The 25,277-nt window shown below is 45.3% G+C and overlaps 1 protein-coding gene across 7 annotated transcripts in view; it reads left to right on the top strand.

Annotated features, from left to right (window-relative positions):
* Positions 1-25,277, top strand: part of Arhgap28 (Rho GTPase activating protein 28) — a 166,928-nt gene that overhangs the window by 85,299 nt on the left and 56,352 nt on the right. For all 7 annotated transcript variants that reach the window (XM_087565625.1, XM_087565628.1, XM_087565630.1 and 4 more), the window contains exon 2: positions 18,617-18,831. In XM_087565625.1, the coding sequence (XP_087421751.1) occupies positions 18,617-18,831 (215 nt within the window). The remainder of the gene's footprint in view (positions 1-18,616; positions 18,832-25,277) is intronic.

Genomic DNA, 25,277 nt, shown 5'->3' with positions numbered 1-25,277 from the left:
AACAGACCGCCAGGCACCCCCTCCTTTGTTTCCGTGTGTGTTTTGAGCTTTCCTGTGATGCCCTGACTTGTTCATCACCGGACCAAACAATGCATCGCCACTTAGGATGTGTCTTGTAGGCCCAACTTCCATTTTGCTTCCTGCTCCACTGCCTCCCTCAATTCTCTGACAGTGTGTGGCCCTGTAGACCAGGCTAGCCTCAAGCTTGGGCCATCCTGCCTCTGGCTGCATTGTGTAGGCTTACCTGGGTACACCATCACACATTTTTCGTGTCTTAAATCATTGGCACATTGAATGTCTGCATCTGCGGCTTTGGTTTGCCTGGGATTTCAACTTTTGGTCCGAATGTCTAAGGCATCAGTCTCCTTCCTTCCTCCCTTCCTTCCGTCCGTCCTTCCTTCCTTCCTATACCTGATTTTAGTCCTCCTGTCTGCTCCGTCCTCTGTGCCATGTTTTAGGTCTACTTGAACTGCATTTTCCCTTCACATTAGTCTGCTTCTTTGCAGGTCTGGTGATTTTCTAAGTGAAATATGTCTTGTTGGGGCCTACGTCCTCTTGTTCTTCTGTAAACGTGTTTGAGTTTCCATGTGGTACTTGAAACAGTTGGGTTCTTCTATGTCTCACAGCAAATCACAAGCAGACCTTAGACTCAGATCTTTCCTGCCATTGACATAGCCCTCCTGTGTGCTGTTTAGCGCCAGGTCCTACAAATACTGACCTTCGCCACTGTGGCAGGACTGTTTTCAGCTGAAGACGGCAGGACCCTCAGAGGGTCTTCAGAGCCAGTTGCCAGTCTCTGCTCGCCGAGCGTGAACACGTATGCTTTCCTGATAACCTACTTCCATCTTCTAAAGTTTCCCAGCAGCCTGGGCCAGTCAGTCTCCTGTTCCTGCACCGTGAGCTGGCAGCTTTCTCTACACGTTGAGCTGAGGTCATTACGGGCCCTCTCTTACACTTCCTGTCTCTGAGAGATTGCTGGTTTTAGTTTCCTGACATTCGGTAGCTTAAGAATCACTTTATAAATTTGTATTGTGGTGTGTGTGTGTGTGTGTGTGTGTGTGTGTGTGTGTGTGTGTCAGAGAGACACAGACAAAGACAGACACACACACACACACACAGATATTGATTGATTGATTGATTGATTGATTGATTGATTCCAAACTCCATCCGGGGTAGAAATAGACGCATTTATTAGACCACCTGGTCTCTTGGTCACAGACCCTCGGTCTGTTCCTGTCACTTGTTTTCTGGGCGCTTCTGTGTAGCTGTGTCTGCTAATTTGTCTTCGGGTTCACTGGTCTTTGTTCATTTTACCCAGAGAACGTTCTACTTCCTACTTCATTTTTATGTATGAGAATTTCATCTTTCATAACCTCTAATTTTCCTTACTACGTTCCTGCCGTATTTTAAACCCACAGGTAACCGGGACATCTGAACTTTTACCTCTTTGGTAGCCCCACCATGCCCGTGTCTTTTCTATTAACCCTTTGGCTGCAGTAGGTCACCTTTTCTTCTGGCTGTGTATTAGGGTTTGAGACATTTCAGGTGTTTAAGGGTTGGGTTTTGTATGTAGTATTTCCTTAAAGAGTGTACAGCTGTATTTCTATAGATATGTAATTATAGCTGATTGATAGATAATTTTACAGATAATTATAGATAAGGATTTTTTAAGGAAGGTGGAAGGGTACATTTTAGAAATTCTATAGGTGAGACAAATTATGTCCTACTAATAACACATGTGACCACCCATGTTCCCATCCATGTTGGGTCGGCCATATCTCTTTACAATAGTCAGCACGACTTCCACTAGTTAGTCATGGAACAAAGAGGAAGTTTGTGGTACCCAATGTACTGTAATACGTACACCAATGTGGTAATCAGTACACCGCTATTGTAATATGTATACCAACATGGTAATATGTGTATAAGTGTGGACAATATATGCACACTTATTTTAAGTATTTTAAGTATTTTAATACTCATGTGTGCATCCGTGCTCTTCACCCTCCATCAAGAACTCTTGAGATTTTTATTATTCCCGGACTCTTTCCCCATGAATGTCTTCTGACCAGATCCTGTGAACATGTGGACCCTGCAACTCCCACTAGGAATCCATGAATCCATCTGCCAATTGCAAGCTGTCTCTCTCTGGTGCCCTTAGCACATTAGCAATGCTCTGACTGGCAGATTCATACTGGTTTAGCTTCCCCGGGATGGGATCTCTGGGTCTTCATCTATTTAGATGATGGATGGTATCTGGACAGGGTGCCCTTCTGTGCACTGTGTTCTGGAACCAGCCTGGATGCAGTAGAAAGCCACATCCCTCTGTGGTGCTCACTTCACGGGTTTGCTCTTCCCACACTGTCGTCGCCCTGTACTACCTGATGGCAAGTCTTACAATAGTTGTTTCCGTTTGGTCCTTTTCTAGTCCTTTTTGATACGAGTTTGAGAGGGTTGCCTTGGATTCTGTGTCTCTGCTGAGAGTAGAAACAGCAAGCAGTTCATGTGCCAAGTTTACACATCCACCCACGTGACCATCGGCAATATTTACTCTGGTTCTCTTTGCTCTTCAAGATGACAGTTTGGGAGTGTCTGGACCCTTTTGTTCACAGATGTGCTAGGAACCCTTCAAGCAGGGTCTGAGGTCTCTGAGTACTTGGTGTTCACAGGCATTCATGACCACCCCTGAAATACTCGTTAGCCGTCAGCATCCTGTTGTAGCCAGTAATTTCGTCTGAAGCGTTTCACCTCTTTGCATCTGGTCTGAGTTCACCCTCATTCACAAGTCACCTCGGAGAGACCTGACAGGAACTCCATTCATTTCTTTTCTGCTGTTATTAAGCCAGAGAGTGTGCTGCTTGCTAGAGAGAGTTGGAGCCAAGTAGACCAGACTGTCTCATCCTGCATCTTTATATCTTAAGGCGTCCCCATAAAAGTGACTATTTGTTTTTATTGATTTGTGGCCTTCATGAATTACCATCAAATCCACTGATAGAAATGTTTTCAAATCACCATCCTTGCAGCTGCAGAGACAGCTCAGCGATTAAGAACATTGGTTCTCGCAGAGGACCCCAGTTTGGCTCCCACCATCTAGATGATAGCTCTCAACCATCACTACCTGCTGTCCCAGGGGGTTTGACTCCCTCCTCTGACCCCCACAGGCACCAGACATGTGTGTAATCCACATATACACTTACAGGCAGAGTAACTACATCTGAAGTTAACAACAAGGATTTTCACCACCCACTCACATTCAGAGGAATGCGGATGAGTGTGACGCATTCTTTCTTTTTGTACAAACCACCCTGAGTTAGTCTTAAATTAAGTCTGAGGGAGTGGGAGGGAGGGTCCCAAGCACAGAAATGATCTCACTAACAGAGGCAGCCTGGGCCTCTCTCCAGGGTATGGCTTTGAAGAACAATGTACCATTGTCTTGAAGCCTCTTCACAACCAACCTCCACAGGACTGACAGCAACAGGCTTTGAACTGGAAACTGGAAAGTAGTTACTGACTGTGTTGGGAGAGCTACTGGGCTGTTATCCCACGTGTGGGAGGTACCAGCATGTAGGTTACTGCTAAAGTCAGTGGCATCTGGGAGTGCCTCCTACAGAACATAGAGCTGTAAAGCCAGCAGTGGGCTACTAAATAAGGGGGCTCCTAAAGCAGACAGCAGACATCCATCCATCCCAGACAGAATGAACTCTTGTGGGAGGGGACCAATCTGTTCGCCGGGTGTGACTCACAGATAGGAGATCCTAGAGGTTTTCTGAGTGTGGAGGAATGTCTTGGGTGATAAGCAGTGTGTCGAGTAGACTGGGAAGGTAGAGGCTAGAATGAGTGTGTGTGAAAATACAAGTCCTCTCCAAATCTCCTGCAGTGAAATTCCAGCTAGTAGGGCTCAAAGGCCAATGTCTGGAGGCCCCCCTCCCCCCAAAAGACGTTTTTAGCAAGAGATTTATTATGAACCGCTCAGTAAGGTTTTAAGTCAGTCGGGTCAAATATAGCATTAACAACTTTAGTCCAGTCGCACTGTCAAAGTGTCTGGGGTGTCTATGGATGCCCCTAGATTTTTAATCTTGTGGCTGTTTCAACCAGGTCCAGCTTTTGCCAGGTGACTACAAGGCTATGGTACGTTACTGTAACATACATTCATTGGCTAGCTAATTAAGTCATCGGAAACGTCCTTAGCATGAACAGTGTTGATAACTAGTTTGGGGGGTGGGAGAAGAAAAGACTGAGGGAAGGGTAGAAGCCTGTCACCAAGCCAGTGTTGTCACTGCTGATCGTCACAGATGTCCTTAGCCACCCTTCCCTTCCAAAGACACTGCCTCGGTTTTGCTGTGTTGATGTCATGTGCTACATCTCCATGAAGTATGCACAACTAGGTTTCCAAATACAGCAGAACCCAACTTGCGGCTTCCTGCATCCCAGGGCTACAAGGGAATGTGTGACTCAGGAAATTTACCTTTTAACACTAATATTTTTTTTCCTTTCTTTTTTTTCCGGAGCTGGGGACCGAACCCAGGGCCTTGCGCTTGCTAGGCAAGCGCTCTACCACTGAGCTAAATCCCCAACCCCGAAATTTACCTTTTGTTCAGAGTTCTTGACACTGCACATCCATTCTCTTCTATTACATTTTATGTTCTTTTGAAAGTTACATTTTTCTTCTGTATAGGGTAATAAAAATTGTCAGGTTTATTTTAAATCATGTGTGTGTACGTGTGCATGTACGTGCACAGATACAGGTAAAAACCAGAAGATGGTATCTAGTCTCCTGTTGCTAGATTGACAGGTAGTTGCTTACAGCCTGCCATGACCTCAGTCCACTAACCCATCTCTGAAGTGCCAAGGATAATACAATTTTTAAAAGAATTAACGAAAGGGCTAATTTCTCAAAAGGTTATTCAAATAGACATAGCTAATATTCACAAACATTTCCAGCAATTATGAATTTTGAATCAACGAATTAGTATCAGGACATTTACTGAACATGAGGAATATGACTGGTTTTCCTCCCAAAGCATGTGATGTTAAAAGTTTTTGTAGAGGCATACATCTTTGCTGTTATTCTGTAATAAAAATGAATGAAAGTGATCAGACATTTATGTTTTATTAAGACGAGCTCTCACTGTGGAGTCTAGGCTGCAGTTGAGCCTACTGTCTTTCAATCTCAGCCTCCTGAACACTTTAATTGTAGGCATACGCTGCTACTCAGGTTTCAGCCAATCATTCAGTAGAATTCAGGGTCTGTGTATACACCACCATTGTGTAGGTTGCTTGTTTGCTGAGAGGGAAGGGCTCTAAGATCTATCCTTGTTCCTATAGGCCTACCTTATATTCCCAGAGAAGAGTAGTCTTTAATGAGTTCAGGGATCCAAGGTCACTTCTGGTCTCCATAGGCATCTGAACAATCACACACACACACACACACACACACACACACACACACTAGATAATAAACAAACAAACAAACCCCACCCCACCTTCAAGAAATCAAAACAGCAAAGATGCTGTGTGAACAAGCAAGGGTCCTGGTAGGGCTTCCTGTTACTATTCTGATAGATATTCTGATAAGCAAAATATAGGCAATTTTCTTTTCTTTAAAGAGAGTGTTAGAAAGGAAAATGAAAGCAGAAATGGCAAACCCTATGATATTTCTGGATCATTCATCAAAGTCAAACTATTAAATGGCAGCCATTTTTTAATATAATTGAAAGTAGATGCAATGAAATGTGAAATCTAACTCCTTCCATCGTTAATCTTTTAAAACGCGTCTGAAGCTCAATGGATGGATTGGTCATGCAGAGTCCATTCAGACATCATTGATTCTCATAAAGAGTTCTTGCCAGCAGCAAAGAATGATGGTGACGCTGCGAAAGAATGAGCAGACAGGGAGTCAAAAGGGAAGGAAGTGTCCTGGGGTGGGCTACTTCTCTCTGAAAGAAAAGGCTTCAGTGAAGATGGCAGGAGAGAAATAACCCCGCCCTCTGTGACATGACCTATCGATTGGGATTTACGGTTTCCTGTCTGGTGTCAGGAACTGGATACTGAACCACTAAAGCTGACTATCCTGGCATGTGGAAGAGCCTCAGGGATTCTGGTGACAGGAGGCCCCAGTGTGCTTGGTGTCAGCTAGCACGACATTACTTCCACCACCATCTTCTGGGTGAACTCATAGTACCTTGATTTGCAAAATCCACATCGGCCACAGAGGCTGAGTGTGCTGGCCTGTGGCTTCCTTCACCCAGTCCCAAGGGGCATTATGAGAGGCCTAATGTGAAGCCCACGCTCACTTGGTTTGCTGTAGGAATGTGTGAGGTTCATCAGTGCTTGCCGATATTTTGGAGAAGATAGAGTGGGACGGATTCCAAACGCCCTCAGTTGTACTGTTATCATTAAGAGCAGAGTTCATGCCATCAGAGTTTGCAGGGAATAGCACCAAGTGGTTTCTTTAGATACACAGACATTGTTTTCACATGTTGTCTGTTATCTATGTTTAACACACCTACAACTTACACGTCTGGGGTATTCAGCCTGCTACCTTGACCCTGTATTAAATTACTTTCATAACATCAGAGCCAAAGCTTTTTTTTCTCTAATAAAAATTTCTTAATTTTTAATTTCAAAGCAATTTCAATTATTTTAGAATTGTACTTTTCTTCGTAGACCCCCGTGTTGGTTACTTTTCTGATGCTCTGATCAGGTATGCTAATGAAAGCAACTTGGGCGAGGAAGGGTCTGTTGTGGCTCACAACTCCAGAACAGTTCCAACTCTTCACGGTGGGAAGGCACAGTGTAGAGTCCGATATCACATCAGTTCATCTGAGCAGAGAAAGTAGGAAGAGAGAACAGGAAGCTGGGAGAGGCTGTGGAACCTCAAAACTTGCCTCCGGGGACTAATTCCTTCTCAAACAAGGCCCCATCTTCCACAGCCTTATCAAACAGCACCGCCATCTGGGGAGCAGGCGTTCAGACACGTGCGCCTGAGTGGGACACTGACACTGCTCATCTAAACTACCAAGGTTTCGTTTGTTTGCTTGTTTTTTTTTTTTAAAGTACATTGTTCTCGTTTCTCCTTAATACACATTTTGATGAAGGAAATAACTATTTTATGATAAAAATATTACTTTATCTTGTCATGTGCTTTTGGTTTTCCAGGAACATGTTAAGGTAAGAAAGGGGATCGTCTTTAATGAGCGGACGTGAGACTGTAATTCTTTTGTAAAATGAAGGACAATTGTAAATTGTAAGCAGCTCAAGAGACAGGCAGTCCAGGAAAGAGCAGAATCTGCCATCAGTGGGCCACTGTGTGGTTCTGGTTCTCAAAACATAGCCATCAGTGGGCCACCGTGAGGGTGCCGTTCTCAAGACAGCTCTGCATTCTAAAACTTGCTCCTAACCCTATAAGGGCTTCTTTCTTATCTGCAAAACGTGCTAGCTTATGTGAAAACCTCTACAGTTTCCCCTTCTCTCTCTAATTCTAAGATCACGGTTTCCTCAAAAACCCTCTTTGTGGAGTGCTGCAGCTTCAGACTGTGCCATGTGTCGGGGGTCAGCCATGTCTAAGCCAAAGAAAACAATGGAACACAGATGGTTATCACCGCAGGGAACAGTCCAGAAATAAAGCCATCATAGAATGTGTGTCCTTGTGTGGAAAAATGTTGCTATGGAAGAGGGCTGATCAAGAAGCACTGATCTCTTGTCATCCTGAAGCCCCCTTCACTGGTGCTGGGGTTAAGTGTGCTCTTGTGGTTTGAAACTCTAGTTTGAAATTGACCTGATGTTGGTTTCCTGGAGAAGACCATTCCCACTTGGGGAAAGTCTGTCTAGGTCAACCAGAAAGCTTAGTTATCACCTCTGTAATAGAACATCCATGTGAAAGGCAGGCAAAGGAACTGCGGGGTGGTACTGGTGAGCTCGCTCGTGATGATGTCCTGTGAGAGTGAAGCTTCTGGAGCTGAACAGGAAAAACAGACACACAGAAAAGGAAAAGCAAGGGTACACCTTCCTCACAACTCATTGAGCATCAGCAGTGGTGGTAATGGTTATAAATACAGACCACGCCTGTATTGGAAGTGGCTCCCCATGTCATCTCATCGGATACCTCACAGCACCACAGAGACGGACAGGGATCTTGGAAATTGAGGTGAATCCTTGACTGTTGCCAGAACGGCCTCAAACGTCATCGCTGCACCAGGCCCCACAAAACCACGTAATAAAAATGTACACCACGGTGTGCCTCAAACCCATAGAGAAAATACATAACTTACATTCGAAGTAAAAATGGAAGGACAGCTTAGCAGTCCACAGTGCATACTGACAATCTAGAGCGGTGGTTCTCAACCTTCCTAATGCTACACCCTTTAATACAGCTCCTCACGGTGTGTGACCCCCCCTCACCCCAACCATAAAATTATCTCATTGGTACTTAATAACTGTCATTTTCCTATGTTTGCAAATTGTCATGTAAATATCTGATATGCAGGATATCTGATATGCAACCTCTATGAAAGGGTCATTCAATCCCCAAAGGAACATGACCCAAAGTTTGGTTCCCAGCACCCATGTGGGGCTACTCTCAATGAATACCATCTCCACAGAATCAACACAGTCTTTTGGCTTTTACCCAAACCTGCACGCATGTGCCAGATGTCACCCCCATATACCTAAACACATATACCTAAACATTATAAGAAATAAACCATTGCCATAAAAGGCCGCCTTTTAAAAAGTAATCTTGATTACAAAGCACAATTCCAGAAGCAAATAAAAAATAAAAAACCCACCATAGATGACCAAGACTCAGACACCACTGAAAGTGGGGAATACATTAAAGGCCGAGAGAATACCTTTTCTGTGTCCACATTCTGTTTTATAGATTCTTCCCCCAGTATTTCCTAATTGGATTAAAAAACCGTAGCCTCGGAGACAGTGAACTAGCGTCATCTAAGTGATTTTCTGCACATAGCTTTAATTTATCTTAGGGGATAATGTGGTTAGAGTGACTTGTGAGATGGACTGAGCCTCACCCAAATCGTTAGGTGCGTCAAGCTTATAAATTGCATGTTAGTTTGAACATGGGCAGAACATAAAGGGTTCACACTTGATGGTTTACTTTGTCTGCATCTTGGTCTGTCCCTGGTTTAGGTGAGTTAACTGAACAGGGAGGGAAACCATTTGCCATTTCTGACACCGTTCTTTGCTGAGAGCTGATGATCAGTAACTTATAGAAATAGTCTCCTTCCTCCCTTTCTTCTTTCCTCCCTTCCTTCCTTCCTTCCTGAATTCCTGAAATCCTTCCTTCCTGAATTCCTGAATTTCTGAATTCCTTTTTTCCTGAATTCCTGACTTCCTTCCTTCCTGAATTCCTTCCTGAATTCCTCCCTTCCTTCCTTCCCTTTTCTCTCTTTAGTGTCAACTTTCTCCTTTCCTTGCTTCTTGTATTCAAAGCTGTCTACAATCTCAAAGCACGTCTAATTATTGAAGTTCAGAGAAATTACAGCTGAGGTTAATTTGTTGTTTGCACCGAGCTCGGTATTGGTGGAGTTTACTACTTATTCTGTGTCCCCTCAGCTTCTTTGTAGTTAGTGACAGCCAATCCCTGCCACCCCCACCCAACCCTCCCCCCCCCACACTTTGCCAAAATAAGAGTGTCTTAAGAAACACATTGGAGTTGGCGCATTCTTTGTGCTAAGCAGAGAGCAAAGTGCTCTTTCCAGAGCTTGTTCTTCCTCTCAGAGGCATGGACATATAGACCCACGTGACAGGACTAGTCAGGACTATTTTCCACTTTCCTTACAGTATTCTATATATCACATGAGCAAGTCAATCGTTTTGTTACAAATCCCTTTTCTGTTGGATGACCTTGCCCAACTGTGGGCTAATCTGAGACTTCTGGCCCTAAAGTAAGCTGGACTCGGCAAGGATGCTTATTGAAGGGAAATGTACTCTACTGTGAGTGGAGGAATGTCTTCATATGTTGCAGGGTGTATAGTATGTGCCGTATTTGGACATACACTGTTCAGCTTACCATGAAGTCTGGGCGAACCCACAGCTACCATCGAGTAGTGTTAAGTTGAGAGCGGATTGGATATACCTGACTTTTCTGCCTCTGTATCTATATATACTGCAGAATATTGCTTGTTTCTCTTATGGTCACAGCACTGGCCCAGACTGACAAGAGGATTAGAAAGGACAAAGACCAACTCAAAAGCATCGTTTGTATTGACTGTACCCTCTGTGTTTGTTGTTATTGTTGGGGATTTTCGGGGGTTAGTGGAGGTATTGTTGCTATTCTGAGACATGATCTCATGTGACGTTGAACCAGTAGTTGAGCTGTGTAGCCATCCTATACAGCTGAGAATAAAACCTTGCCTTCCAACCTCTAGGACTTCAGGCCTTCACCACCATGCCTAGCCGGCTGACTGTCCCGTGTTTGTAACATAGTAAAATCAAAATATCATTAAATGGAGCCAGCAGAAGTTAGGGACTATTTGTATGAACTTATAGAAACGTGTATGATTTATCTACACAGCCCCCTGAGAAAGGCTAGAGGGCAGATGCTATGTCTTTGAGGCTGTGCCCAGGGTCTGTCCCAGACACCAGTGTTGTCCTATAACAGCCCTTCTGGAAATGATGTCCAGATAACTTCTTCAGAAGTACACACTGTGCTCCTCCTCTGTCATTTAAAGACCCTTCAACAGACCCTGGCTGCACTGGGTCCTCCTTTTCCTTAGGGAGAGGAAGAAGGGATTTATGCTTCTGTACTTTGTCCCGAAAACTGAGGAGTTGCTTAGTCTGGGACAATGTGGAGCAGGCATTTCCTGTCCACTTACGGAAGAGCTGATACTCAGGGTTCGGCTGGCCAAGTTCAGACCAAGGTAAGGCCAGCAGCTCGGTGGACTTGCCGTCTGGGAACACTCCTAGAACCTTCTTTGTGTAGAAGGTTATTACTCATTGAGTAGAATATTAATAAGTAGGAGAGTATTATTATTTGGGTATTCCCTTTAGCAGGGAGGGAGTCTCATCCTGCCCTAGCCCAAATGGCTTATTCAAGTGTTCTTTCCAATTACAGCAGCTGGAAAAAATTTTGGCTACAGATAACAATAACAAAAATAAAGTAGATTTTAAAAATAAAGTGGGTTTCTCCCCCTCCCCGTCACATTTCTGGAAGTCCACAGGTCAGCAGTATCTGGCGTTGCATGTCAGTGCCAGTCCCTAAAGTGTCTAAGCGCTGTCTCATAGGTTGCGTAAGCTCTGGTCTTCTTGTCCACATTCCTAAGAAGAAAGAAGGCAGAAGGCAGAAGACAAAGGGGGTGTCAGAATAATAGCACATTTCAATTAAACCCAGGAGAGGACTATTCTTACATGATTTGGGTCAGAGGGTCAGGTGTAGTTCAGGGAAATTGGGGAATGGACCCAGGTCACTGTGAGACTCTGACAATGCTGTTTTGGCGATTGTGGTTTCAGTGACATGTCAGTGTGCTGCTCTTTCAGCACGTGCTGTAGCTGCCTCCCTTCCAGCCCAGCTCCATGCACGCTAGTAAATTAGGACATGATGATTACCACTGTGTGGGCTCACTGTGTCTCCTGATCTTAACCTAACTTCCCTTAATCCTTACAGCATGGAGACTGTACGGTTAAATCCCCATTTCCCAGGTTAGGAAAGGAAGGAAGGGCACAGTGGTTCAAAGTTCAATCCAGGTTGTAGAGCTTGGAGGCCACAGGGCCTGCATTCAAAGTCTGTCTGGCTGGCCTCCAAGCCTTCCTCTAAGTCACTATATGGTATTCATTCTTTGCCACAAGAACACGTACTGTGACATGTTGATAGGCCGTTATCTCAAGGGCTTCGGGAATTAAGAAAGTTTGTTCTTGGGGAATATTTGGAGGAGAGTTCAAAGGTTTGAGCTGATCCCTGCCCCTTGGTCACTGCTCATTCTCTCTATTTCTGAGTCTCTAGGATTTACTGACACCATACAGGTAACACAGGCATGCTTGCCCAGGTAACACAGTTCCAGGTGGAAAAGACTGAGAGAGCTGTGTCCCCTGGGAAGAGAGGGTGGCTTTCCAGCAAAGTGAAGGAGCGGTGGTATGTCTGGTGACTGATGGGAGGTGGGTCCTGGAACCTAGGAGAGAGCTGGCTGGCCTTAAGTCTGGAGAGGAATCCTCATTCATCATAGCTGCAGCAGGAATCTATGTCATGCCTGCCTCCTAGGAATGCCCTCATCATGTGAGGACATGTGTAAGACTGGGGCCGACAGCTGCAAGGGCCCGACGTAAACCAATGGTGTGCGTGAGAGCGAACGTCACATGGAAAAATCTGCTGTGAGAGAACATGAAGGCTCACAAAGTGTTGTAAAGTAAAATATTTCTAAAAGTTCTTTAAATATTTTTTTTTGAATTTTACTCTGCAAGAGAATTTGGGGTTGGTTAAAACAATACCACACATAGACAGTTATTACCTCTGTGTGTGTGTGTGTGTGTGTGTGTGTGTGTGTGTGTGTGTTTATGTATGCACAGGTACACATGTGTGTAGGTGTTTGCATGCACAGGTGTGCTTCATGTGGTGGCCTGGGGACACCCTCACATGCCTTCTACAGTCCACCTTCTTCGTTTGAGACCAGAATTCTTTTGCTGGCTTAGACCTCATCACGTGGGTTAGGCTGACTAGCCAGCGAGCTCCGAGAATCTGCCTGCCTGATTCCCCAGCCCTGGAGTCATAAGTGTGGACTACCACAGCTGGCTGTGGGTTCTCTCAATTGTACCCAGGTCTTCCTGCCTGCTTTGCAAGCACTTTTCTTTTTACTGACAGAGCCATCTATCTCCCTAGCCCCATTACAATCTGTCTTAAAGCCTGATGGGTTTACAGTAGTCTCCGTTTGGGATGAAGACTCATTAGGGATGGGCTGTGATTACCATGGTGACTGCTAAGAAGGGGGGATGTAAGAACCCTGCCTTTAAAAACTCCACCGCAGAGCAATGGATACAAAGGCATGGGTGGGAGCCAAGCCCCAATATGGGAGGCAGTCAGTCTCCTTAGGTCAGTAGAACCCAGTAGTCACTGCCATCCCTGGTCATGTGTACCCAAAGTTTGTGTCCTATTAGACAGAAAGTCATCTGTGCCTAAGTCACGGGACTTTTCTGTGACAGGGAGATGTCATCGAAGCTGTGCTGGCCGCCCACCCTGTTGCAACAGATTGGAGTCTCTATGGATCTAGTTTTCACTGAGAGTTCTCTCCATGGCTAATTTTGCTGACACCTCAGTAACAGAAGAGGATGAAGCCAAACTATAAAGCACACACACATACACACAAATACACACACATGCACATATGCACACACATACATGCACATACACATACACACATATACACATGCATGCATATGCATACATACACATACACACACACACGTACACACACAGCAGGGGTTGGGGGAGAAGAAGGGAGGGAGGAGGGAGAAAGAGAGGAGGAAGACAGAGTTCTAAAGCCCTCTGAATAGGACAGGCCTGAAGTGCCTACAAATTTCCCCTTCATGTATTTAAAAAGCCAGGAAAAAGTTAAAACTAAGAAAATTCAACTTGGCCTGGACTCAGCTCAACCCTTGATGGGTCCAAAGAAATCTTAACCTCAGCTCCCAGAGAGAGAGGTGGTTGCCTTCTGTAGGGTAAAGCTCCCTTTATTCCAGCCTCCTGGAGAGCTTTAAATAGTCTTCACCTAACAGCATGTGAGAGGGACCCTGTAGGAACTGCCTGTTTTCAGTCCCCATTAGCATCGTGTCAACAGGCAGATGGTTGGCACTGAGAGGTAGAAGTTCTTCAAGTTGAAATGATAAGTATGTTAATGAAGTTAGATGAAGAGATGACAAATATTAAATGGTGACATTATGAGTCATGTCCACAAAGAAATGGAATCTTTAAAAAAAGGAGGTAATGGGATACCTTGATGTGAAAGATATCAAGTGCAAATTCAAACACTTGTTGAATGAACCTAACAGATACAACGGATTAGATAGAGAGAAGTGAGAAAAACATGTACTAGATACCAAAAATTCCTTAGATAAATGCAGAGAAGGCTGGAGATATAAAGCAAAGGACATCATGAAGAAAATCCGGGAGAGTGTGAAATAGGATAATAGTTGTGCTGCTGAAAAAGAAGATAGTCTTACAGAAAAATGAATGAATGAATGAATGAATGAATGAATGAATGAATGAATGAATGAATGAGTAAATCCCAGTTCAGTGGTGTGCGTCTGTAATCCCAGGGTCCCTGCAATGAGATGGGAGGCAGAGGCAGGAGAATTTTCAGGAGCTCAAAGGCTAGGGAGCCTGGCATGTGCAGCAGCCAACGAAAAGTAAACCCTGCCTCAGATGAGGTTTAAGGCTCATTCCCTAGGACCTGGGGTCATTCTCTGATATCCATATGTATGTGGTGGTACGCACAGGCCTGTACCAACACACATCATAGATAGATAGATGATAGATAGATAGATGATAGATAGATAGATAGATAGATAGATAGATAGATAGATAGATAGATAGATGATAGATACATCATACATAAGAGATAGGAGATAGACAGACAGACAGACAGATTAGTTATATATAAAATTGGGAATAAAGACATTCAGGAGAGAAGAGTGAACTAATATGCTTAGAGCAAAACTCCAATAAAGGACACCAAGGAACCAGACAGAAAGCACTGAAGAGATGCTCAAAGCTGGCTTGATGCACATAGAGGAGATGCTCAAAGTTGATCTGATGCACATAGAGGAGATGCTCAAAGCTGGCTTGATGCACATAGAGGAGATGCTCAATCTTGGCCTGACACACATAGAGGAGATGCTCAAAGCTGGCCCAATGCACTGTGCATGAACATGCAGGAGAGAATTGCCAGCCCAAGACAGGATAAATAGAAAGACTAACTTGAGCACGAACACTGACTATTTTAAAGCAACACTGATAATTATGAAGATGGAAATGTGGAGAAACAGTGTGCAGGCATATAAAGGTTGGAGGAAGAGTGGAGTTCCGTGGGGTAGTGAATGCTCGGGGGTGGGTACCACTTCTGTATGGCCAGTGGAGAGTTGTACGGCTGTAGATACCGTCGGCAGGCATTACAGACGTGAACAGATTAAAGCACGGAGGAATGCAATCGTTCCCGTTTCAATTTCATTTTGAATAGATAGCTGTTTGCATGCCTTTAAGATCCCCTGGAAGCCTAGTAGGTTTTTTTTTAAAGCTAAAGTTGCTGTGGGACACAATTACATTCTGGATTTCGTGTAAGGTTTTCCTGGCATTGTGTTGGTCTAGAAGAAAAAATGCAAACATCTGATGAAACCGAAGCACGATTCTGCCCTAATATGGTGAGGTCTGAAGCTCACACTGAGGCCCGTCAAACCGCTGAATGGCTCTGGGGGCCAGCATTACACAACATGTCAAGGGGACGCTGCGGTCTGTTCCCACCCAGGATGGAGATGAACTATTTGAAACCCTTCCCACAGATGCACAAAGCACTTCCAGGGCTGTTTGTCCCAAAAGTGCCGTCTGACTTCTTTGCCAAAAGTAATAGCTGCTGGTTGCAGGGAACGGACTCTTTGCATGACTGGCTTTGTCAGCTGTTCAAGGCCAGTGTCTCACACCCGTTCTCTCTGCTGCTAGCAGTGCCTCTTGAAGGTCCCCTTGAGATTCCATTGATGCATCCTTTCAGGGGTAGGGAGCTCTACTATAATCAGGCTGACGGTGTTTAGTCCTAAGCCTATCTCCCTTTGTGGTTTTCTTGTTTCTCAAGTATGTGATTTCGATTTTTTATTTTTCAGTTCTTGGGGACATTTGCACATCTGCTTAGATTCCAAAATGAAGTTTTCTACCACCTGCAGCCCTTAAACATAGCTTGTAAAAAATTGTTTATTCTATTCTTTTTTTTTTTTTGAGTAAAGAAAATATAAGCTGTTATGTAGGGCCGAAGGGATGACTCGGTGGTAAAGAGCACCGGCTGCTCTTGTAGAGGAGCCTGGTTCAATCCCCAGCACCCACAGGGTGGCTCACACTGTGTAGCCCCAGTTCTAGCGGATCCCATTACCTCCTCTGGACTCTGCTGGCACTGTGCCTGTAGGCAAAACTATCCACGCACATAAATAATAATTTAAACTTTTAAAGAATTGTTATACACAGTAATGTAATTGGAGTGGGGAAAGAGCCTCCATTCATTTTACATAATTCTCACAGGGTCTGGGTTAATACCCAGGACCCATGCATGCTATGCTGTCATCTTCTGCCAGGCCATTAGTGCTCCCATGCCTGCATATTTATTTTCTGATGGAGTTAGACTACAGAATCCATAAGTTCATTATATTTTGGATAACCATATGCTTTTCTCTGAATAGGATACTTGGAGCACAGTGGCCTAAGAGTATTACAAGAAACCTGTGTTTATTTACATTACTCTGTGAATTTGTTAGAGGCGTTCAGAAATAGTCTTGTTAGAAAAGGGAAACACAATCGTTCAAGCCTTAATGGGGAGCACTGCTCCTCTGATAGACTTGTAAGTCTTGAAGTCTTAGGGGGAGCATTTTTCCTCTGATAAACTGTTGACCACGTGTGAGTCTTCAAGTCTTATGGGGAACACTCCTCCTCTGATAGACTGTACGAGTCTCAGCTGCTCCAGTATCTGCCTTCCCCAAGTGTAAGGAATTCACAGAATAACTTATCATCAAGTTATCAAACAAAGCTGCCTAAAGTTCCTTTTTATTGCACAACACACCTTTAGAGTTGAGTATTTCCTATTTTCTTCTAAAACGCCTTAAGCTTTCAAAAGTAAATTTTCTGCCACCAGTTAATGTCAGAACTCAACCGTTTCTGGTCAGGCCCCAGAAGACGATCAATCAGTGACACATGTACAAAATCTTCTCTCAAAGATGACCAAGTCTGGCAAATGCCAAGAGAAGGGGTTTCTGGTCCTGTCAGTAGAGCAGTGTGTCCGCTTCTCTGGGGCAGTCTCATGCATATGTATCAGGGAGTTTACTGATGCTGCAGGCCATGGCTAAGTCTACGACAGCCCACTGTCCCCCTGATTATCAAATGTAGCTGCCCTGGGAGCCCTAACACCCTGAGTTGGCCCCTGCTGTGCCTTTGCTCTGTCTACCCTTCTCTATTGTGGTATACATGTGCCTGTGTGTGTGTGTGTGTGTGTGTGTGTGTGTGTGTGTGTCTGTGCATGTGTGTTGTATGTGTATAATGTGTGTGTGTGTGTGTGTGTGTGTGTGTGTGTGTGTGGTTTGTTCATACATCATGGCCAGGAAGCAAAGAATAAGAAGGGGTCAAGGTGACAATCTCCCCTTCAAGGGTGTGCTCCCAGAGACACTGGACTAGCCCTCTTATTTTGAAGGCACCATGACCCCTCCTTAGCACCCAGCTGAGGCCCACACCAGTAACACATGGGCTTTTAGGGGTGACTTAAGATCCCAAACTCTAGCAAATAAAAGCACAGGATTTTATTAAATAAATAAATTTAGCCTTCATGGTTGGGGATGAAGGTGTTTCAGATAAACAGTCTGCTCTCAGGGAACATAGTTATTTGTCACTTAGAGATCATGAAAGTCAAACGTTTATTTTGTGTAATTCATCAACATCTCTGAGGTGGCATCTTGGCATCTCTATAGCTCACTGTGTCTCTTGCTAAAGCAAGCTTCCTTCTACTTCTATTGTGATCTGAGTGTTTTATCCACTTCATCACTCTGTGATTGACCTCAAGTTCTGCTCCCTTTCGTCAAAGGGGCTGCTGCCTGGCAATGAGTAACTACCGCAGGAGCCATACTGTCCTGCCACTGGACCTACACTCAGTGGGAGGGGCCAACTTCCTTGCACAGCCATTGGACCCACACTTAATGGGAGGGGCCACACCGCCCTGCTCAGCACTTAGCATTGGTGTGCTCCCCCTACCCGTTTTTTTTCCCCACAATGGTCTCTGCTCTGGCTCTTTGCACATTTCAAAACTGAAACTCAGTCTCATTCAACACTAACTACTCACCTCCCAGCTGCCACTCCGAATGTGATCGCACTTGGTCCTCATATCAATGGACTCACACGTTCTCCTTCGCGTCCGTGCATGACTGCTCGCTTCACTTAACGCGACACCTTGGAGGTCTATCCATATTGAAGCATGTTTCAAAATGTCCTTCCCGTTACATTCCTCACAGCTGGGCATTGAACCCAGAGCCTCACACATTCTAGGTAAACGTTCTGCCTTTGAGCCACCACCTCTGTATAGTACTGTTCGACATACTAACCCATTACATTCATTTGCCCACTAATGACCGCATGCTATAAAAACGAGTCTACAGAGACCTCTGAAACAAGCTTTATTTCTCACAGATGTGACTTCCTATATCACATGTGAAAGTTATTTTTAAATTTTAATTTTAAAATCTTGTTAATGTTCCTATCACCATCTAGACTCATGATGAAATATGGCAGGGTGAGGAGTCCCCACTGAATGGTGCTCATTCCTTCAAATCTCACCCTATGGCCGTAACTGCTCTCTGTTGATTTTCAACACATGTGCGCACTTGTGACTTTACACAGGCACCCAGTTTCATTCGAATGTTGCTCTTTCCACAGAAAATCCATTCCTCGCTGCCGGAGAATCAACAGGATGCTCTCCAATGAATCCCTCCATCCCCCCACCTTTAGTCGCTCCAACTCTCAAGCCTCTGTCGACAGCAGCACATCTGTGGAGGAGTTCTGGAAGGAAATCTCGAGTATCAAAGAGAGCAGCATAGGGGGACAGGAGGAGCAGTCGCCCACTGCCCCCACTGAGGTCAAACCTGTGGATGGTAAGAGGTGGTGCTGGATCTGCCCTGTGGGTTTCCCTCATCCCGATGCCCGACACCGTCACTGGGGCAGAAGTCACCCTACCAGGCCTGTGATCAGAGGTGGAGGTAGCTGTTGGAGCTGAGGGGGAGGACAGTCCTCAGAAACATCCAGGCAAGAGCCCTTAGGTATCCCTCCCTGCTGGGGGTAGTGTTCTCGTGGGTCGGAGTCTTTTTCCTTCAAACAGACCTGGAATGCTGATGCTCCTGACATTTACGTCTGTGTACATGACATTTAGGGGAGGGAAAGAAAGAGGGAAGGGCGGGGGTTGCCCTGTGGATTTTAAAGGAGAAAGTTACTTTGAAACATTCATAAGCATTAATATATTAGAATGCCTGCTATCCCACAAAATAAAAATCATGTTAAACATAGAGGGCCTTTTGAGACAAAACCAAGAGCAAACAGACAGAAACAAACAAAAAGGGGCATAATGGATCCTAGCCCTTGGAGGTCAGGGTCATGGGTTTAAAGCCCAGCCTAGCCCTTGCCTTCACTTAGGAGGATCTCATTAATCAGAAGTTAACCCTGAGACCAATGCCTGCTCATCCTTTCCTTCTCTTTTTACTCCTTTCCAACACCGAGACAGTTGATCATTTCTATGCCTTCCGTTGGAATCCCACACCATACAAACTTGCCCTCTCTCATCCCTCATGAGCATCCACTCCAGGAAGTGGTCCTCTGTGCTGAACTGTGTGCTTGGTGCCTTCCTTTCGTATTGCTCTTTTTCAGACAGACGTGGGAAGGATCTCGCCTCCTGTCCCATATCCCTGCCTCTCCTGCTAGCAACCCAGTTACCCTCCCAATTCTAACCAAGGCCTTGGGCTTGCCCTGGTGCTCCCTCCATAGAACTAACTCCCTTACCCACTCCCGCCGTACATGTATGTACTTACGTGTTCAAGCCCAGGGGACTGGGACATACCTTCTGCTAGCCTAAACTGCAAAATGCAGACTTACTAACTAGAGGCAATATGTATTTGCAGGCATTACTTTGAAAGTACTTCTAAGGGTTTTCAGTGCACAATGATAAAGTGGCTTTGACAAAGGCAAAAGTGTGACCTTCTTTAACCCCAAAGGGAGCAGGTGTCATTTTCACCAGGTGTAGATGTACATGTCTACAATCCCAGCACTCTGGAAGCTGAGGCAGAAGGACCACTAATTTGAGGTCAACCAGGGCTGTATAGTTTTCAGCCTTGAGACAGACAGACAGACAGACACTCGTGCGCACGCACACACACACACACACACACAGAAGGGAGGGGAGGGGAGGGAGAGGGAGAATTTCATTTAAGCTGGAAGATTTCCTGGTATATCCTTGTATGTCTAACACCTCCCAGTGACACTCTCTAGAGCCAAAGGTAGCCCCAGTTCCCATGTCTGTGTGTCATAGTGTCATGTCACTGTGCGTGGTAATTATGAGGTTTGGACTGTATGTCAGTAAATCCATTGTTTTCTAGTCTCTGGCAGTTGCCATCTGTTTTTAGGGATGCATTAGCCAGGTAACACCGTTGTGTCATTTTTAGCAACATAAATGTATTCTCCGGTTCCGGAAGGTAGAAATCGAAAGCCAGCAGGGCTGTGCTCTTTGGAGCTGTCAGGAGAATCCTGCTGCTGCTGCTGCTGTTGCTGCTGCTTTCCTGGGCTGTGCTGAAGCTGGCAGCCGTTGGTGTGCCTTGGCCACATACCGAATCATTCTCTGCGCTCCAGGTGCTGCTATCTGTGTCTCTCTCCTTTTCAAAGGTGCCGGTTGTAACGAACAAAAGGCTCGCTCTGTTCCAGTATGGTCTCACTGTAAATTGGTTTGGCTAGGCATCTGTTTGGGTTTTGCTTTGCCATGCTCGGGATGGCGCTGAGGGACTTGTCCATGATATTCTGGTGCTCTGGCCCTGAGCTTCGCCTCAGCCTGTATACGTGTGTATTTTAGGAGCTGTCCTTTCTTTCATTACTAATGTTTATCTTTAACATTAACGTATACATACAAGTAAGTTGGAATTGCACATCTTTAGGATACACGTGTTTTAATGGATCCATTCAGCCCATAACTTGTCTATAAATGCCATTCGCCAGTAAGGCCGCGCTCACAGTGCTGAGGCCCTGGTTTCAGTAGAGGTTGGGGGAATGGTCAGCTCCTCAGTGGTCCACTGAATGAGTTTTCCTGACCCGCTAATGGCTTCGCGGACTTTTTAAATCTACGGTTTCCCCACTGATAAATGGTTTTAGAAATCCCGTAGACATTTTGCAAACATATATTTTTTATTTCTCTCAGACACCTGCCTTTTTCATGAGATGTGCTTAACGGTAAGGAACCGCCAGGATTCTCCCAAAGGACCTGTTTCCCTTCATGGCCTTCCTGCCGGTTAAGACACAGTTCCTCTTCCCGCATCTTTACGGACTTTGGATTCTAGATGTGTGGAGGGACCCAGACTCCCTGGCACGGATACCTGATGCTGAGCTGCCCTCCGTTTCTGCCATCCTTTTGTACACACCGTGAAATCTTTTGCGTATCTAAAACACCACCCTTTCATTACTGCCTTGCATGAGTTCTTAACGCACTCCAGGCGTGTCAGTACGGTATATGCATTGCAAGTGTTGCTGTGACCTAACGGTTCACGTTCTTCTTTTTAAAAGAGATGTTTCTGTAATGTGTCTGGGCGCCTACCTCCATGTATGTGTGTGAACTACAGGTGTGGCTAGTGCCTCATAGGGTCAGAAGAGGTTGTGGAACCCTCTGGAACTGCTGGTGTGGACTGGTACGTAGGTGCTGGTAACTGAACCCAAGACCTCTGGGGGAGCAGGCAAGTGCTTTTAGCCACTGAGCCATCTCTCCAGTTCCTGTTCTTATTCTTCACTTGGTCCTATCTTTTCAGTGTGCCCAGGTACGTAGAAATAGAGTAGCTTTTAATATTGACCTCATGCATATCTCCTTAGCCTCCTAGCTTCCTTTGCTAGTGTGCGTGCAGCCACCCTGTACCACGGGCCTTGAAAAATGACCTTAGCTGAAAAGGCATACTAATACATTGTCTAAATAGAAGTTCTGGGATTTTCACCCACTTGTGATTCTTTTCAGATATCTATATATAACTATCTCATGTGTTTTATTTAAAGTTTATAATGTAATGCTGTTTTGGTAAAAGTCATACCAACTCCCGTAAAAGTTTTGATTCTCTTTTTTAATATGTGTCTCCAACACACACACACACACACACACACACACACACACACACACTTACTGAGAATTCAAGACTTCCTGTGTAAAATGCTGTGCCAGCTAGGTAGGCTTGTTTTATAAAGTAATGTTTTGGGCAGGAGAGATGGTTCAGCTGTTAAAGGCTTAGGCTCACAGCCAAAAAAAGTCAGCGTTTTTATACTCATTAATTCTGTAACTTGTGAGAGTAGTATCTGTAATTATATTCTTCCTTTGAAGCGTAAATTCATCAACTAATCATTTCAGAAAGTGGGTGGGCCTTCCCTTGGCAAGGCACTTCCTTCACCGGGAAGCTTCCCTTTCCTCATGGACTTGACCTAGCAGAGGCACGATCTCCCTGACACGAGATCGAGACCCACCTGAGGGGAAAAAGAACGACAGAACTGAGGTTGATAGCGTTAGGGCACAACCTTGTCTCCTGGGTTCAGGAGAAAAGCTGAGGAGAGGAGCTGAGGCCAACCGGACAGAGCCAAAGGAGATGGTCTCGTCCAAACACATCGCAGAGCTTCTGAGATCACCACAGTAGCCTGGTGTTGCTGCAGAACAGCTGAGAGGAATAGCGTATCAGTGCATCTTACAGAGCACTGTCGAGGCCAGAGGGAAGAGGTGTTTTCGTGTACATTTGCAAGGACTAGTTTAGTGATGCTGTAGAAAATGGTTTGGAAGGGGCTGCTGTAGGAAGAGTGGTCGGGAGTCTGTTGTGGATGTCTAAACGAGAGATGATGGTGGCTTTGGCAAAGGCCATGCTGAATAGAAGGCAAAGAGAGAGGCACAGGAATCATTGGTGGTGCATTCCTGCAATACAGTGGTCAAAAGGCTGAGGCAGGAGGATGGCCAGTTCCAGACTGAATACAGAATGTGACCTTACACTGACAAAACCATACAGAGCAAAATGAAGAGAGCAGGTTGTAGCAAACCGTAATAGGGAAACAACGTCGAGAATTCTTGGTGGTGTGCTGGGCTTGATCTCTCTCCTTGCCTCAGTAGTTGATGGTGGGCTGTGCATATTGAAAGAAGACCAGAGCAGGGCCTGAGGACTATTAACCCGAGCTTTGATGCGTTGAGTAGTATATGATTGATAGAGTCAAGTTGACACAGGGTAGGCCATTGTGTATGTGGAGCCCAAATCAATGGAGTGTTCTGGATTGACACGAGTGACAGCCGGGAGAAGGAAGGTGAGCCTGAGTTCTTCAGAATCCAGCTAACATGGGCTACATTCTCGCCTGCCGTGGATACTTCTCATCTGGGAAAACATTCTAGCTTTGCTCTGCCCCAGGGAAGGGTCTGAGGTTTTAGACCATCAGTAGCCCTAATTTATGTCAACTCTGTCACCCCCTGCCCCGCAACCGCCATTCTTTCATTAATACTCACGTAAGTGGAGAGAAACACAATTCAGCTTTTAAAACATTAGCGTTTACTTGCGTTTCTACCTTCATCCTGAGACGCGAAAGTCTCGCCCAAGGCTTATGCCCTGCCCAGCCAAGTCCTCCAGGTTTGAGCTCACTATAGCCCAAGTGTCATCGCTTCCCATCGAAGCTGACATCATCAGCTCACCTTTCATTAACAGACAGTTTAGAGAGCAAGCAAACGAAAGCACAGTCGTCAATAAGAGGTTCGCCTGCCACATTAGAGAATGAGACTCAGCGCGTTCACTGTGTCTGTTTCTGTACAGATGACGCACCAGTGCAAGCAGCGTTCACTACTTGTAGGCTGGGACTTTGGGACCTGGTTACACACCAGTCAAGTCTGCTCCTTAAGCAGCCCCATTCCTGGTAAACCTGCTTTGCGTAGCTCCCAGTGATGCCTGTGCAATGGACTTTCCGTATGGGGCTATTATCGTCAACCCCTTTAGCCTTCGTCCACTTTATCTACACTGGCAACTAATATTCACAGAGGAACCTCGGGGCTTGAATTGGTTTCTGAAAACTGGAGAGATTGCCGCATGTTCAGAGTTTCCGGAAGAGGACCATCTCTTGACTCTTTCGTTCCAGGTTCTGTGCCAAGTTCATAATCAACTCTTCAGAAAGCATGCTCATGGCTCCGTGTTATTTTTATTGCTATCCCTACTGTGGTTTAGTCTTCTAGTTGGGCACTGTGTTCTCTCTCAGGATGGTGGCTATATACCATGGCCTCACCCTGATGAAGCTCCAGGGGAGGTGGGAGTGGATGTTTTCGGTGTGCCTTTCTCTGGGTACTTCATCTTCAGGGCTTGGCTTGATGGCCAAGTGCCTACAGCAATGAACAAGAACCTGTGTTTCTGTTGTGCTCTGGGCTGACTTCTGTCCATTTCATTGGGCAGGGGATGCAAGGGGGAAGCAATACCACAGACACATGGATGAACAGAAGCAGTGTATTATCTATATATCCCAGAGAGAAAAGGTCCATTATCTTCCAGGGTCAAAGGGAAGAGGGGAGGCCATCCAGGACCGTAATACTCAAGCAGTAGACAGGAATCTAGACAGAGAGATGTGTGTGTGTGTGTGTGTGTGTGTGTGTGTGTGTGTGTGTGTGTGATGTGTATGGGACAAGGACTTAACTGGAGTCCAGGATTCAAACTACCGAGTTTAAAGCAAGCGAGTTTCTGCTTTGTGGGGTCAGCATATGACAGAGGTGGGCTTAGCAGCAGGAGCCCTGTACAGCCCACGAGGAGAGTCTATTTGGTTGCCTTTGGGCGTCCTGCACAACATGGTCAACGGGAGACAAGACGTAGGCAGTGAGAAGACAAAGAAAGCTGAAATTTATCAGGGTGACCAAGCCCAACTTCTGATAGGAGAAAGTTAAACCTGTATTCATTATGGGTGCTGGAGCAGCATCAGGGAAGGGGAATGTGTGGTGCTCAGTTACTGAAAGGAAACTGAGGACTGGAGACAACATTTATCAATGTCAGTCAGCTACTGACGGGTGGATATGACCAGAAAATGAACTGTTTCCCACTAACCCATGCCTCCTCTGTTATGATTTTAATCAAAACGTCCAGATTTTATCTTTCTTTAAAATTGATAGTTCCCACCTGGCTTGTTTTCAGCCCTCTGATGAGGAAAACTGCCTTTCATAGTTGCCACAGTACCTTGCTCCTAGGCAGTTGTTTATGATTTTGCTCATGTTAAAAACAGGGTACGAGCTTTTCATTCTTTCTTTCATAATAATTCATGCAGAAGAAAGACAGACAATCTTAGCTGCTGTGGTGGGGAATGGCACAATCCTAGC

The sequence above is a fragment of the Rattus norvegicus genome, chromosome 9 (assembly GCF_021556685.1).
Source record: "Rattus norvegicus strain SHRSP/BbbUtx chromosome 9, alternate assembly SHRSP_T2T, whole genome shotgun sequence".
Taxonomy (NCBI): Eukaryota; Metazoa; Chordata; class Mammalia; order Rodentia; family Muridae; genus Rattus; species Rattus norvegicus.
The sequence above is the reverse complement of the archived record's forward strand: the minus strand, read 5'-3'. Positions and strand labels throughout refer to the sequence as shown.